The sequence below is a fragment of the Pyxicephalus adspersus genome, chromosome 5, assembly GCF_032062135.1.
Source record: "Pyxicephalus adspersus chromosome 5, UCB_Pads_2.0, whole genome shotgun sequence".
Lineage (NCBI taxonomy): Eukaryota > Metazoa > Chordata > Amphibia > Anura > Pyxicephalidae > Pyxicephalus > Pyxicephalus adspersus.
Genome location: NC_092862.1, coordinates 131,559,829 through 131,575,734, shown reverse-complemented (window position 1 = coordinate 131,575,734; position 15,906 = coordinate 131,559,829). Strand labels below are relative to the sequence as shown.

At 39.3% G+C, this 15,906-nt stretch overlaps 1 protein-coding gene across 1 annotated transcript in view; it reads right to left on the bottom strand.

Moving 5' to 3' along the window:
- DNAJC1 (DnaJ heat shock protein family (Hsp40) member C1) overlaps positions 1-6,200 on the bottom strand; it is an 83,396-nt gene extending 77,196 nt beyond the window's left edge. Inside the window, exon 1 of the mRNA XM_072412738.1 lies at positions 5,911-6,200. Within this exon, the coding sequence (XP_072268839.1) occupies positions 5,911-6,066 (156 nt within the window). The 5' untranslated portion in view covers positions 6,067-6,200. The remainder of the gene's footprint in view (positions 1-5,910) is intronic.
- Positions 6,201-15,906: the final 9,706 nt, after the last annotated feature.

Sequence of the window (15,906 nt, the reverse complement as noted above, 5' to 3'; positions counted from 1 at the left end):
CTACTACTTCCCTGCAGAGCTATAATGAGCCAAAGAGAGGAACAGGAATGTACTCCGCTGCAAAAGAGTAAAGTCATTGTAAGGCCAGGTTCACAAGTGCGATGAGGTTGCAGTGGGTTAAAAGCTTTCTCACACCAGGAAGCAGTAGCATCTCCCTGTGGCAGCCCTACAGGTAAAGAATAGGGGTGGCGGTGCAACTTATGCATCTTACCCCATGTTTTCTTTTTAATGACCTAAAATGGACATTCTCCTTCTTCTAGGGGTTGTGGTAGAAGAGGACTATATAAACAGGTTACCCATCCAATCTAATTCCAAACAATATTTTTTATGGAGTGGTGAAAGAATTGAAACTCTGACATGTTTATATTTGCAGTCTTTATACTTATTGGTAAATATGGAAGATTTTGCTTCACTTCCTGCCAGGGCAGAAAGGAATTCTATTATCTCCCCAATGGGGTCACATACTACAGCAAAATAAAATATTCTATCAGGGTATTATTACTCCATGTCTTTCTATTCTGCTGACAGAATTACCTGTACAGGTAACACACTGAAGTGAAATCCCCACAAAAAGTCATGTATAGCTAGAAAACCTTAAAATAAAAATCCTTCCTGATTCCATGAGGCAATCAAATATTCTCTGGATTAACAGTCTCTGTTATCTTTACTTTAAAGCTTTATTACCCAGTTATATTGTGTGCCTAGAAAAGGATCCAGCGCTAAAGCAATCTATAGTAGTTGCTGAAACTACTTCCTGAGGGTGCCGATTTTACATTTTCACAGACCTTACAGTGAAGAGCTTAAACTTCTTTTCCTCCAGACACAAGGAATGCCCTCTTGTCCTTTGTAACGATCTTAAAGTCAATAGTTGGCAAGAGGTCTCTATAGAGGTAGTCCCCGGGTTACATACGATATTGGGACTGTGAGTTTGTTCTTAAGTTGAATTTGTATGTAAGACAGAACAGGTACATTGTTTTTTTTAAATGCAATTAGGACAGATGTTTGTCCCAACATATTATTAGGCAGCATGGTGTCAGTTACTGTATAAAATCCTCACTGTGAGCTAATCTGTTAAGTTCCAAACACCAGAAACGTGTGCCTCTTAAATTTTCTTCAAAATAAATTTGTAGAACAACAAAATATTTTCACAGCCAATGACCGTCTTTTCCTTATCAATTTCCAACTGCAAAAAAAATCATAATACAGTGCATACCTACCTTACAGGAAAACAAATCAGTTTCATTAAAACTTCATGGAACTTTTAACCAACAGCGGTACCTTTATCAATTAGAGCTATGAAAAAAATACATTTACAATCAGCATCTAAACAAGAACTTACAAAACTAGTACAGTTTCTTGCAACCATGGCAATAGTCAACAGAATTTACAAAACCCTCACCCCCTTGCTGGTGTAATTGGGTAAACTCCAGGAACAAACACTTTAACTGCATTTTTTTTCCTTAACAGCTACAAAGAATTTCAGGGTTCCCCCCAGCCCCCTTTAGCTGGGCGCACCACCTGGCACTTTTAAGTAATCACTCGGCTGTTTTGGGTGGTTACTGATGAGTTGGGTCACAATAGAGGGGCTGCCACCCACTTACAATTTTATCCCACCGAGTTTAAAAAAATATATATTTTTCAACACTGAATATTAATCTACTGTTGGGACAATATACAAGCTGACAAATTATGCATGCACAAATAATTCCCTATAACACACACACATAAAGTCCAATAGTAAAAAAGCCTATGTGTGTCCAACAACTGAGCTATAGATTTAACATATTACACGGTACAAAACACCTGTAAACCAATTATAAAATTTGCTCAGGGCATTCTTTTTAGACGTTCTTCTTCATGCATCCGATTTTTTTGGATCTTGATATCATCAGGCTTTCCTCTAATCTGCCCTACTTACTTTATTATCTGGATAAATAAAGGGGTAGAGGTCTAATGATACAAAAGAATCCAAATAAAAACGCTTAACGCTTCACCAGGAAATAATGGGGATCCAAATGTCTTCACAATGCAAGGCTTTTGTATTCGTACAGTTTATTGTATTTTTTGGTTATTTTGAGTCTTTACTTTTGGGTCTGTGTGTTGTTTGCCTGACAGCTGAACACATACACATTACAGTGTAATTGCACAACCTTTAGATTTCCCAACAACTTTTGAACACGAAGGCCTGGAAGGATATTAGTTGACTGATAATTTACAGAGGCTTTCGGCCCTCAGGGTTCCTGGTAATTGTGACTGGTAAAAAAGGTTGTGAAAAAAAAGTAAAAACTGTCTATTGCATGTATAGCCAGCTAATACGTAAAAATATACCACTTGATAAAGCACCAAGAAGAGTCATGAGCAAGATGAAATGCATAAATGTTGCAAAAGCCTCCTTTCCTGCTGTACTAGAAATTAGTGGAAACTGGTCACAGAGAGACAGGGAAATCTCAGATGAAAAGTACTTATAAGCACTGCAAAACCTTAGAAGCAGCTTCTAATATACACTTCATGACCCAGGAATTGTCCAGTTATAAGCATTGTTCCATATACTTGCTTCCAATGCCAACATTTGACTGACTATGACCACTCTAAGGGTTATATCGAGCATCTGACTGGTTGCCCTATGACAGAATATAAAGTATTACCTCTGTATTAGTTTGTGGTATGCCTTGCAACAGCCAGTCAGTTCAGGAGCAGTTTTGCAGTCTGTTCTCCTAACACAAGCTTATTTGTGGTCACTACAGCAAGGCCCCCTTCACATTAAAAAGATGGAGTGAGCTATACTTTCGGGAAACATCTGTAAATATTTCTGTGGATATTTATAACTAGTAGCTGAAGGTACTGCTCAATGGGGACTCAGTATGCCTATGTAGGGTGCTTGACACATTTACCTCAAGCAATTAAAATATACTATATGCAGCATCTTGAAAAGTCAAATTTTAGTGTAAACAAACCAAAACCTTGCAAAGTAAGTACCAAAATGTAGACCAGCATTTCTTAACCACATTCCCCCTAGATGTTGCTTGAGTGGTGGTCAGTTCACTTCCTATTTGCCTTTCCTCAAGCCTGTATAATTCCTAGTCCAATGCTACTTTACAATGCCAGAAATGTGACATCAACTATCATTTTAGCTCTATGTAACAGTGGAAGTATGGAAACCGTAAGTAAGGCCATGTACACACTGGCCATGAGGTTGCAGTGCATTTTCAAAATCCACATGCATTGGGAACCACTGCTTTTGGGGAGACGCTACACATTTCAAGTTATCTGGCTAAAAGTCTTCCCATGGCAGTCCTATAGAAGGAAAAGGTACTGCATTATTCACCCCAGAATCTTTTTTAAACTGGGTTATAAGAAGCCGTAGGCGGTAGGCAGCCTCAGTATTGTGACCCAACTTTTCAGTAACCACTCAAGAAACAGCTGGGTGGATACTGAAAAATGACGGGTGGTGTACCCAGCTAAAAGGGGCTGGGGAGAACACTGTATTGCTCACTGCCGCCAGCTGTCAAATGTACAGATGCTGGTTCATTAAGTACCAGAACTGCACTGTGAGTGACCAAGCAGATGGCAAGGTGTCTATTGACTTCTGATTAAGTGGTTTATTGAATGCTCCTGAGACATGGAAAGTTATATGTTATTGATTCCATTGGGTTAAATAGGTTTAGAAAAGCTGACTTAGACCATAACAAAATCATGATTCCAATGACTGGGCACCATTCCATTCCAATGATTGGCACACTAGGGCCCTACATACCTGTACAATTATGTAATGAGCTCAGTTCTCCTGAAACAGCCAAATAGCTCAACACACGTGACCAATAAACAGAAAGAGGACAGCAATGTGAACAGTTGACTAATAAAGAGGAAATAAAATCTCACTTTACAAAATGAAGGATCAGGCAGGTGGTTATTGCAGAAAGGGACAGGTGACTTACCTGCCTGATTATGCAGTGAAAGAGCCGAGTTGCGCACATGCAGCTTTAGCTTTGATTGCCAGGGCACCTGGCAACCCCGGCTTCCCTTGCTTGTGTCGGGGATGAATGAATTCATCCTGATGCGACCAATCAAGATAGCTAAGATCTCTAGAAACAAGAAGAAAGGAAGATGGTGGCGCAATGGATCACAGATAGGCCAGTGATGCGGCTTTAAAGGTGTAAGCTCTAGGACCACCATTCCTAAAATGCATCTAATTCTAAAGTTTAAACTATAAGTATACTTTAATTAGCAAAGCCGGATTTCCATCTCTGCAGCCCAAAGGTTTTACAGATAACAAGCAAATGTGTAGCTACTAATTATACAGTTAAAGGTCACCTTTGTTGTCTAAAAGCCCAATGTTTCCTCCAATATAGATATCAATTGTTCCCATGTATGGTATGCACATGCTTCTTGCAGGTCAATAAGTACTGGTTAGTAAAGAAATTATTATTATCATACTGTATTATAAAGGCACCAACATTTAATGCAGCACTATATAATAAAAGAGGGGATAAGGAAGACAGTTACTGAGCCTTAAGATAAGGTAAGCAGCAGCAGTTCTCATGTCTTTCATGACAGGTCCTTTCTAAGTCAAATTCCTCTTGCTATTAAATGATCACTGGATAACCAGATGCTTTAAAGGAGAACTTAAGTTCTACTTTTAAGTTTCCATATTCAGGTAATTATTGTAGAAACAGACAGGTGATGTCCCTTCTGCATGAATGCATCTCACCTCCGTGATGTGTCTGGGTTTCTGGCATCAAATCTAAGCTGCGCATGTGCAATGTCAGCTATGGTTTCTGGAGAAAACCATCAATCTCATCTTCCCGTACATGTGCCAGGATGAATGAATTCCCGCCTGGGAGTTACATTAACCCAGCACAGCCAATCTAGATGGCCAAAGATCACGTCATATGAAGAAGAGAAGGAAGATGGCGGTGCCCGGGAACACGGATAGATAAGACGCATGCAGATTTAGTTCCACTTTAACACTGGAGGGGCCCTTTTACCCCTTTGCATTAGAAAACATAACAAGTTGCTTATTCAATGTAATTCAACACAAAGATGTATTTTGGACTCTATGTATAAAACAGGGAATCAAGCATTCCCACAAACATTCCCTGGCGGGAATCAATTACCGCCATTGAAACACATGGCCCTGGAAGATTCCCATAAGGAAATATCTAATCCCCAGTTTTATAAATAGAGTCCTTTGGGTGTTTTAAATGCATTTTTTATATATTATAATGTGAAGAGCTTCAGACTATAATGGTAACTATTTTCAGGTGCTTTTAGCGCACTTTGATCATACATTGTAGCACCCATGAAGCCTCAATAAATGTATCTCACTAAAGCCCAGTACTGTAATCATGGCTGCAGGGGATCATTTCCAGTGACAGTAGGAAGGAATGAGGGCTGTACTACTGAGAAGAAAGAACAAGTGAGAGGTGCCCACTCCATCCTCCCCAAGATGGCTAGCAGCTTGTCATAGCAGATCGCTACACAACACCACAAGAGCGTTGAAACTGATGCTATATTTTCATTACATGATCATTTATTATTATTTACTTGTGTTTATATAGCACAGACATATTACATAGCTTTTTACAAAGACCACAGTCATGTCACATGGCCACTAACATCCAGCATCTGTACAAGGTTGGAGCGCCAGGTGCAATCCAAACTCTTCTCTAGGAAGCAAGATAACCGGATAAGCAAGCCATTGCTTGTGTGAATGAATGAATGGGCCTGTAAATAAATATAATGGAATGGAATGTAAAATAAAGTGCAAGAGTTTTCATCTTCTGAAGCAACTTTTACCCATCATCAGAAGTGTCAGAAACCATTATAACAACCAAACAGTAACAATGTATCCATTGGATGATCTTAGCACTCCCCTGACCCCCCACATCTGTCCACAGCTGCAACATTTACCTGCTCAACCCCTAAGAACTGGTAGAAGTTTTGCTGGATCTCCTCCACCAAGTCAAAAAGCTCCAGATCGCCACTGTCCCAGGCCAGTGTGGGTGACAGCTGTGAGCTGCACAGGAGCAGCAGGGACAGGAGGAGGTGAGCACCGGTACCGCACATCCTGCTGCAGTGATCTCAGGAGGGAGGCTCCGGGGCTGCTGCTGGGTCTCCCCCTCCTCTCTATAGCAGACGTGGCTGCCAGGCCTTGCTAAGCTCGGTAGATGCTAGAATGGAGATGTTTAGGGGGCGTGGCGTCAGGAAGGGGCGGTGCTTGCGAAGTGACGTTACACGTACAGAGATCCCTTGGTGCGACGTCTGGTGACTGTACTCCCTGCAGTTGTGATGGAGCGCTAGGCTGATCACTCTTCGATTATAGCGCACTATGATTATACATTGTAGCTCTCCAAACCAGACTGCCTGGCCAGTCAGTATGGTATTGCAATGTGTTCTTTTTTTTGGTTTGTACTAATTCTTTGGTGAAAAGATTTATTTTTGTCCAAGATTGTACTTGGAAGGGTACCTAAGGGTGGGATCTGGAAGTGTGATATCAGGGTGCAGGAGAGGGCATGGGAATGTGATCCTGGGGTGCAAGAAAGTGTATACGGGGTGCAAGAGCATGCATGGGAGTTGGGATTTGGGGGCTGCAGGTGAGTGTAAAGGAGGGCCAGACAATGGTGAGTTTTGGGGTTGCAGGTGAGCATATGGGGGGTGTGATCTGGGTGTGCAGGAGAGTGTATAAGGGGTGCAAGAGCGTGCATTGGGGGTGCGATAAGGGGTTGCAAGATAATGCCATGGGTGGGATCTGTGGACTCAATATGGTGGCTCAGAGGTTAGTAGGTCTTTGCAGCGCTGGGTCCCAGGTTTGAATCTCAGCCAGGACACTATCTGCATGGAGTTTGCAGGTTCTCCCCACATTCCAAAGATATGCAGTTAGGTTAATTGGCTTCCCCACAAAATTGAACCTTGACTGTATTTATGACATGAATATGGTAGGGACATTAGATTGTGAGCTCCTTTGAGGGACAGCTAATGACATGACTATGGACTGCAAAATATGCTGGCGCTATTTTAGTAATAATGCAGGAGGGCGGCTACATAATGGAGGTGCAATAGAGTGCCTGGGTGGTATCTAATGTTGCAGAGAGTGAATATGGGATGTGATGTTGGGTGCAGGATAGCGTCTGGGTATGTGATGTCGGGTGGACTTTGGACATGGTCTGGGGTTGCATGGAAGCATATGGGGGTGAGAAGTATTATTCAGGAGAGCACCTAGAATGTGGCAGAAGGGCCCATTGGGTATTTTTTTGGGGGCAAGATAGAACCTGGGGTAGGATCTGGGGGTACTGGAGTGTGCTTTACCGTGCATAGGGGTTTTAGGGCAAAATATTCTAAATGGCCTGTTGGGAGTGATTAGTATTCTGTAACCTTAAATGAGCTGTACAGCAGAGGAATATGGTCAAAATGCTGAATTTCACCCTAACTATGCCCAATGAAGAAGACGTAATCTATAAATTTCTTTGAGATTCGCACCAAAGTAAATGTCACTATATCATAATCACTATAACGTTTTAATGAAAATCTATTTTTTTGTTTTTACAAGCCATTTTTAGGTTTTTATTGTATTATTTTTCCTTCTTAAGGATAATGTGTTCTTGCATGAAGATGTCAGATGCATTGGGGGGAGCATAAGTATTAAACATGTCAACATTTTTCTCTGTAAATTTATTTGTAATAGGGCAATTGACATTTTTACACCAGTTGTCGGTATCAACCCCAGTAATCCACACATAAAAGGAAATCAAAACACATATATCCTGAAATTATTTTCTATGTAATAAAGTGAAATGTCACAAGGAATAAGTTTTGAACACATGAAGAAGAGGAGGTGCAAGAAAGCATGGAAAGCCATGAAACCTGAAATCTTTCAGCATATAGAAAACAATGCTGCCCTTGGTGCAAATTATAATAATGTGAATTAGTCCTAATTGATGGCCCATAAATAGGTTTCTCGTTATAATGGTATCACAGAAGAAGCATCCCATGACATATTACTCCCACTGTACTTGTGTTAGAAAAAAAAGGTTCTACAGGTTCTGGAACATGAAAGGTGCGGGGCTAACAGTTGGCAGAGATTAGAACAAAAAAAAAAAAAGCAAAACTTTTGGATCTTTTTAGCCACCCAAAAAAAGGTACTAAAGTATCAACAGAATCTCCTAAAACAGCGTCACTTTATTTACAAAATTGTTTAAAGCCCAGGCAAATGCACCGAGAAAATCAACTTATTGTGGTCCAGAACAAAAATATAAAGAAACATGTTTTCCAAGCAATACCAACTATTTCTCAGCACCCTTTCTTTACAGAGATATACTAAACAAGCTTTACACTTCTATGGCCCAAATAGAAGGACTGTGTGGTGGCAATGCTGCTTCTTCAGAAGGAGTTGAGATATATATGCAGGTTGATAAATGCAGATAATGTGCAACACAAAAGTTTAACTTGTGTTGTGGCTTGATGATTTCCCATTGATCTTTTCCAACAAGGTAACTTTTGAACCAACAGGATGCCTGCAAATCTATGGTTGGGGTTAATTTAAACTTCATCAATATCCAGGAGCAGTAATGAGGCACAATATGTTAGCAGCCTGCGCGTGGCAATACCAGACCACTGTCCTACCAGCCAGTTTCCTAAAAACAAACATTCTGCAGCAGTGCTGCAGAGAATAGGGAACATGAAGATGTAGAGCTCTCTCCTGTCTAGTAACTAAAGCAATCCTTAAAGTGAATTAAGGTGCACATTGAAGTACATATTCCTAAGCATTAAATGCATTTTAAGTCCTTACTAACCTCTGTAGCTACAGACATTGTGGAGCAGTTCATGCTCAAAGATTACTGAAGAAGCATTGAAGATCCTCTCTCATCTTAACATATTTCTCTTACCTGCCCTGTGTTTAGATTAGAAAAAAATAGTGACTATTGAGTGATATCAGGGAGAACAGAATAGAAAAACTGATGAAAACAACAGTGAGGATGAATTGTTCCACAGCCACTGTAGTTACAGGAATCTGTACAGGCTTGTTTTAAACTTTTTTTCCTCTTTGTTAAGAATTATGTAAATACTTCAGTTTCTTTAGCCTGGCAACAAGTTGATTTTAATCCATCCCTGGGTAGGAGCCCTGATCCATTTATTTTAAATCAACTGGCGCCCATAATCCCTACTCTAGGCTGTGTTTAATCATTGTACCCTAGACACATAACAATGCTTATGGCATTTCTTATATCCTTCTTCCAATATGTTTTTTGAATATTTTTGCAAATGCATAAAAAGCAATGTTCCATAGATGTTCAGTTTGCCAGGTAACAAAAAGAGGATTTAGTCTAATGTGCCTGAGAAACAAGGCCTGTAGGTCCTCTTAACAGCTGCAACACATCCTACTTCTACAGTCCTTTCTCCAGATCAACCCCTATTCAGCCAGCAGTGACCTATTAAGCGTAAAACGACTAGTCACAATCTATATTGTTTTATGTGACCTGCAGCTAATCATATTGCCTTAGGCATGTGGTAAATTCATCAATTTTTCCCTCAACTGTCACAGATCCTGGGAGACTATCCTAGAATTTAAACAGAATCCCAGAGTACTCCACATACAGAACGTTGGGGCAGAAAACATATTTCTGTAAAATTATTGTCCACTAAGCACTAATTTTTGGTTGGAAGTGGTTTTCACTTCAACTGACAACCAAAGATCATCTCTCGTCTGGACTATTGTAACCTCCTCTCTGATATTCCACTATCCCGACTCTATCCTCTACAATCTATTATGAATGATGCAGCCAGACTCATTCATCCTTCCCACCACTCCTCTTCCGGTGCATCTCTTGGCAGATCACTACACTGGCTTCCATCTCACCTTAGAATCAAATTCAAGCTCCTGTGCTTTGCCTTCAAATCCCTCTACAGTTCTTGTCCCACTTACATTTTTGACCTGTTATAAAAATACTCCCCCAGCCACTCTCTCCCTCCTCCAATGATCTACTAATGACTTCCTCACTCATAACCTCATCTTATGCACTGATACAAGACTTCTCCAGAGCTGCCCAACTCTCTGGAATGGTCTTCCTTGTCCTATTCAGCTTGCTCCTACTTTCTGCTCATTTAAAAGAGCACTCAAAACCGATCTTATCAAACTTGCCTACCCATCTTCTTCTGTCTTTTGAAACCATTACTACTTACCACCACTCCATATATCCCCTCCTATTGTGTGTAAATTCCCCCACCTAATAAATTGTAAGCTCTTCGGGGCAGAGTCCTCTCCTCCTGTATCACTGTCTGTATTCGTCTGTCATTTGCAACCCCTATTTAATTAATACAGCGCTGCGTAATATGTTGGCGCTATATAAATCCTGTTTATTAATAATATTATTAATAATAATAAAAAGATTGGGCCTTTTTACTGTCACTGACCACAAATAAAAAAAGGTAAAATAAAAATAAAAAAAGTTAAGGGGCATTTTTAATGACCTTGAATGACCTGGCATGTTGGGTTACTGCTACTGACCAATGCACTGTACATGTTGTGTTGTATGTTACATACTAATAACCCCTGCACTCCATACACCATGTCATATGTTATGTAATCCTGGCCACTGCATGTACATTGAACTTCACAGGGTTTGTAGAAGGCAGAAAGGAAATGAAAGAACTGGAATGGCTTGAGAAATAAACTAGTATAGTATTCTAAAGTCTAATAAGAATTCATCTTGCATGAGTGTTGGTTGTGATGTACATAAGGAAATTTGATGTCTGATAATTATTTGGGGAATTGAGTGTCATAAATAATTGGATGTGCTAGATTTTTGCTTTTAACGAAATTGGGAGGGGTGCATGTTATAACTAAAGGGGCTGTAATATGAAAAATACACATTTTTTTAAAGGACGAGTGTGGTTTTACTATTTGCTAAGCTAGTTACAGGGAAACTGTCAGCTATTTGAGGGGTTTCACATGTGAATATAAACTTCTTCAAAGAGATGGACACTACTTTAAAAATTGCCTTAAAGTGAATGTAAAATGTATATTAATAATAATTGAATTGCAATTGATTAGCGATTTCTAGCAGTTCTGTGGAATCTGTATTTTAAGTATCTAAAAACCCTCAGTTACTTACTGTGTGCACAGTATTGGTATGTCCATTAGGAGTACAAAGAGTAAAAGATAGAGAAAGGGGAAGGTGCATAGAAAAAGGCTCCTATAATGAAAATGTTATTGCTTTTTGCAGCTAATCTTCAACTTGAATATGTTTTGTGTGTTGCCAAAATGTTTATCTTTTTTATTTCCATAGTGAATTAGGAAATAGTTGTAACCATTCTGCCTGCCAAGCCTTGGTTTAGGATCTTGCAGCATCAGCACTAGTTATACTTATTCTGCCATTATCAGCATCCCCAGCACACTGAGAGAGTCTGTTCTGTAGCCAATGAGCAGATTAGTTCCCTGTTGTGATCCTGTCCTGCTATTGGTTGCTGGTTCTATTTAGGCCTCATTGGGTGTAACCTGCGACTTTATTTAACAATACTCTCCCTGATTGCCTTTCCGGATACTTGACCTTGGCCTGACCTCAACTCTCATTCTTACCTTGGACCATCTGGATTTTGATTCTTGCTTGCTGCTGTCCTGACCTTAGACCATCTTGACCTTGTTTACCTGCTTGCTGTCTGCAAACCCCCCCTCCCCCAACCCTGGCCTGCCGTTTTTGCTCCTTACTGAGACTCCTGCCTACCCAGTACCTGAACTTAGCCCGACCTTGTGTTCTTCCTGCAACAAAGTAGTCCAGTGACCCTGCAACAAAGTAGTCCAGGGAACCCTTGCTCACAGTATATTTGTGTGGTAGTCAGTAGGAAGAATGTCTCCTCCATTGCTGGCCAGTGGTAAGAATTTCACCCTTACAGATGGCCAAAAAGATCATTGATATCTGTTAAACTAGTCTGAGAGGCTCAAACTGCTCATTGCTTAAGGAACCCCTAGCAACCGCTGGAGGAACCCTGGTTGGGTTAGTTTGCATAACCTTTGCATAACCTCTAAACTTTTTTGGTAGCAACCTGTGGCAACTTTGTAATCTACTCTTGTACTAGTTTGTAAATAAACATAAATTACAGTAAACAAAATATAATACCATTTGTAACAGGAAGGGGATTACATGTTAAGGACTGAATGCTGATGCAGCACCTGACTGGCTTGACTGCTATAGTCTGAAGCCAGTGAAAAGGGTTCATTCACACATGCTGCAACATGAGATGTGTTCCTGCGAGAACTGCGTCCTGAACAAACAGCTGTACTATTTTAATTGCCATCTTGTGCTAGAATTTCAGAAACACACGTCTCAGCTTTGGGAAGGGAGTGAAGTCATGTCTATCTTTTCTAATGCTGTGCACTCTTACAGTTGCATGTATTTAAACCCTTTTTAGAAGCAGTGCAATATAAAAAGAACAAAGAACACAGATATGAATAGGTTTGTTGTAAAACAGGCTTTGAAGATGCGAATGTTTATACAAGAACTATACCTCCAGATTTGGAAGAAGTGTTGAGTCTATTGTTTGTTTCCATCTGATATTGCATTACCATACAAGTCAATAGGAATATTAAACTTGCTAGAAGCAGGTCAAATTCAAGTTAGAAGGTCAGCTCACTAAAAATAAAAGGTAATTAGACACACCGGTTGTATGGATTATACAGAACAGTTATAAGTTTTTCTATTATGTTTCTGATGTCAGGGCATTCTTGAAAACTATGAAAATATATGTTTTTGTTAGATTTGATTACTGTATGGTTGTTCTCACATGTCTATATGTGTGCTGCTGGTTTTGTCTCAATAAAAAATATTTATAAAAGAAGAAGATCAGTTAAAACCAAATGTACCTGTTAATGAATTCTGAGTTCAAAAGCATCTCAGACTGATTCATGGACACAAGCCCATAAACCATCTACATAGGCCCTTGGACATTTGTGTTTTAAAGCTTGTATCAGTATAAAGGAACAAGATGGGCAATAATAAATACACGTCACTATATAATACACTTTTGGGTAAAATATACTATAAAGTTATTCCCTGGCACTGCCCAAAAGGCCTGAATAATTTAAATATAAAATATTTAATATTTAAAGTGGACCTATCGTGACAATAATAAACATTATATAAAAGGATTTTTTTTTAAATACCTTTTTTTTTAAGGGGAAATCCTATCCCCTTCTGCCTTTACTGCCATGAATACTGAATAGGAAACCTGGAGCTTCCTGGGATACATACGTCACATATCCAGGGAGGCTTCGGGCTGCTCCTTCGGCGCATGTCTGATCTAGGGCATACGCAGAAGGTTAAAAAAAATTGTACCCATCTCATGCCTGAGCAGTGTGAGATTGGGTAACGTAACCATAAAAAGATGGAGACGCCAACTAGGTACTTAGAAAGAAATCTGGGTCGGCACGGGACCGACTGGAATCTGATTGCGGCTCTTGGAAAGTAAAGGTGTTTTATTTTTTTTAAAGAAAGTTCTACTTTAAATACATTTTGTTACTTTGTCATAGTACTTGTCTTTATGCAATAATGTTTCCATTCTGCAGTGTCATAAACTGGTATTGGGTTCCGAGGAGCCTCTACTTATTTATAATGAAAACACTGGAATATGTTAAATGTTTAAATATCTGCAGATGGCCACCTATTTACCTATTGGCATATCCCTATGAGGGGAATCATGCTGAACTGAACCATGCTGAACCAGATCAATTTAGAGGAGGAAACGGTAATATCATTTGTTGATTGAATGTTTTTTATTATTTGAATAGCAGTCTGCAATTAACTTTAAATGCTGGCAGATGGGAAATTTACTGGCACAATGATATCCATTTTTTTCTTTGCTTTACAATTTTTGATGAACAACTTTTTAGACCTTTTTAATGTTTAAAAAACTAAATGAAGCAAAATATTAGCTTTAACCTAATTTAATGTTATTTTTTTATCTTTAAGGTTTGACATTTATGTCTTATTTTGTTTAAATTGATGTACAACACACTTCATTTTGCTCCTCCAATGACCTACTGATGACTTCGTCACTCATAACCTCATCAAACATATGGCTCCAAGACTTTTCTACATCTGCCCCAACTCTCTGGAATGGTTTTCCCGGTCCTTTTCGGCTTGCTCCTAGCTTTTGCTTCTTTAAAAGAGCATTCAAAATCCATCTTTTCAAGCTTGCCTACCCGTCTTCTTTTGTCTCCTAAAACCCTCACTACTCACCCACCATTCCATATCCCCCCTCCTGTTGTGTGCTGCTTCCCCACCTCTTAGATTGTAAGCTCTTCTGGGCAGGGTCCGCTCCTCCTCCTGTGTCACTGTCTGTATCTGTCTGTCATTTGCAGCCCATATTTAATGTACAGCGCTGCGTAATATGTTGGCACTGTATAAATCCTGTATATTATTAACAATAATAATAATAATATTGCTACTTATGAGCATCCATGTATATGTACCTGTTCATTTAAAAATATTGGGCCAGATTTTGCAATGATTTTTTTCTGACTTTGTAAGACTGGATAAATAGAGTAACATGGATGAACCTTGGTGATCTAGCAAACCTAGAATGAATTTCTTAAAATAGTTTGCTATTATTTTGTAAGTGTATTCCATCCTGGACCAAATCCGTTCCAAGTTTGCTGGATTACCCAGGTTCACCCATGATAGTCTATCTTCTCCAGTCCTGGAGAACTCTGATAAATCAGACCCTATATATACATGCATACAATGCAAGCTTCAAAATAAAACATTCTCCTCCTCTTGTGTCATTGTTTGTGTCTATCTGGTATTAGCTATCTTTATCTATTGTACAGCACTGTGTAATATGGTAGTGCTATATAAATATAGTATATTATCAATAAAACATATTTTATCTGCTTTATCTTTGACTATGCTTCTTACTGGTCTAAACAGGTATAACACTACATTGGGTCTGATTTATCAAGGCTCTCCAAGGCTGGAGAAGATACACTTTCATCAGTGAAGATGGGTGATCCAGCAAAACCTGGAATGGATTTCTTAAAAATATTTTGCTACTTGTTAGCAAAGGTTTTCAATCCTGGACCAGATCCATTTCAGGTTTTCTGGATCACCCAGGTTCACTGATGAATGTGTATCCTCCCCACCTCTCCAGCTTTTGGAGAGCTTTAAATAATCAGGCCCTCTGTCTCTATTCAATTTCTCTGAATCTGCACTGTAGTTGCAGACAAGGACTGAGGACAAGGAATTCTTCACTAAACTGCCTTTTTTTAAATACAAAAATTTAATGAAGTAGGAATGATTAATCACCAAAAATCAGGCATTGCTAGAAATAAGCAGTCTCTGCATTAGTTTTGCCAAAAAGCAGAGAGAGTAAATGTATCCAGACCAATAATAACTATGAGGAAGGAATGCTACATGTGCATTCTGCTTTCTGCAATTGGCTGTTTGGAATCACAAGAGCATCACAAAAAAAAAAAAAACAACAATAAATCAAAGTAAATCTTCTTCATGGCTTGTATAATGTGAGAATATGAGATACCAAGCTGAGAAAACAATACAGTTACAACAATATAATTACAAACACAAAGGGGACGGTAATCAATTCTGTCACATTGCTAGGCAATATTAAACAGGAGCAGTGAGGCAAATTTAAGACAGATTTATTATACTTTAGAATAAATTCCCTCTCAGCTGCTATAAATAGCACTGCAGAAGAAAAAAAATGCCCCTGACCACTTCTTAATTCTATGTCTGTTTGGAGAGAAAATCTGCTTCATCTTGATGAAAATCTGTCTCATCTCAAGTGGTAAAACTGTCACAGACCTGTGCAAATCTGTCACAGCTGGCTGCCCGGGATTACAGACGCAGGGGTCACAAATACACAGAAAAACTGTTGCTTTGACTTTGTTAACTGACAGGC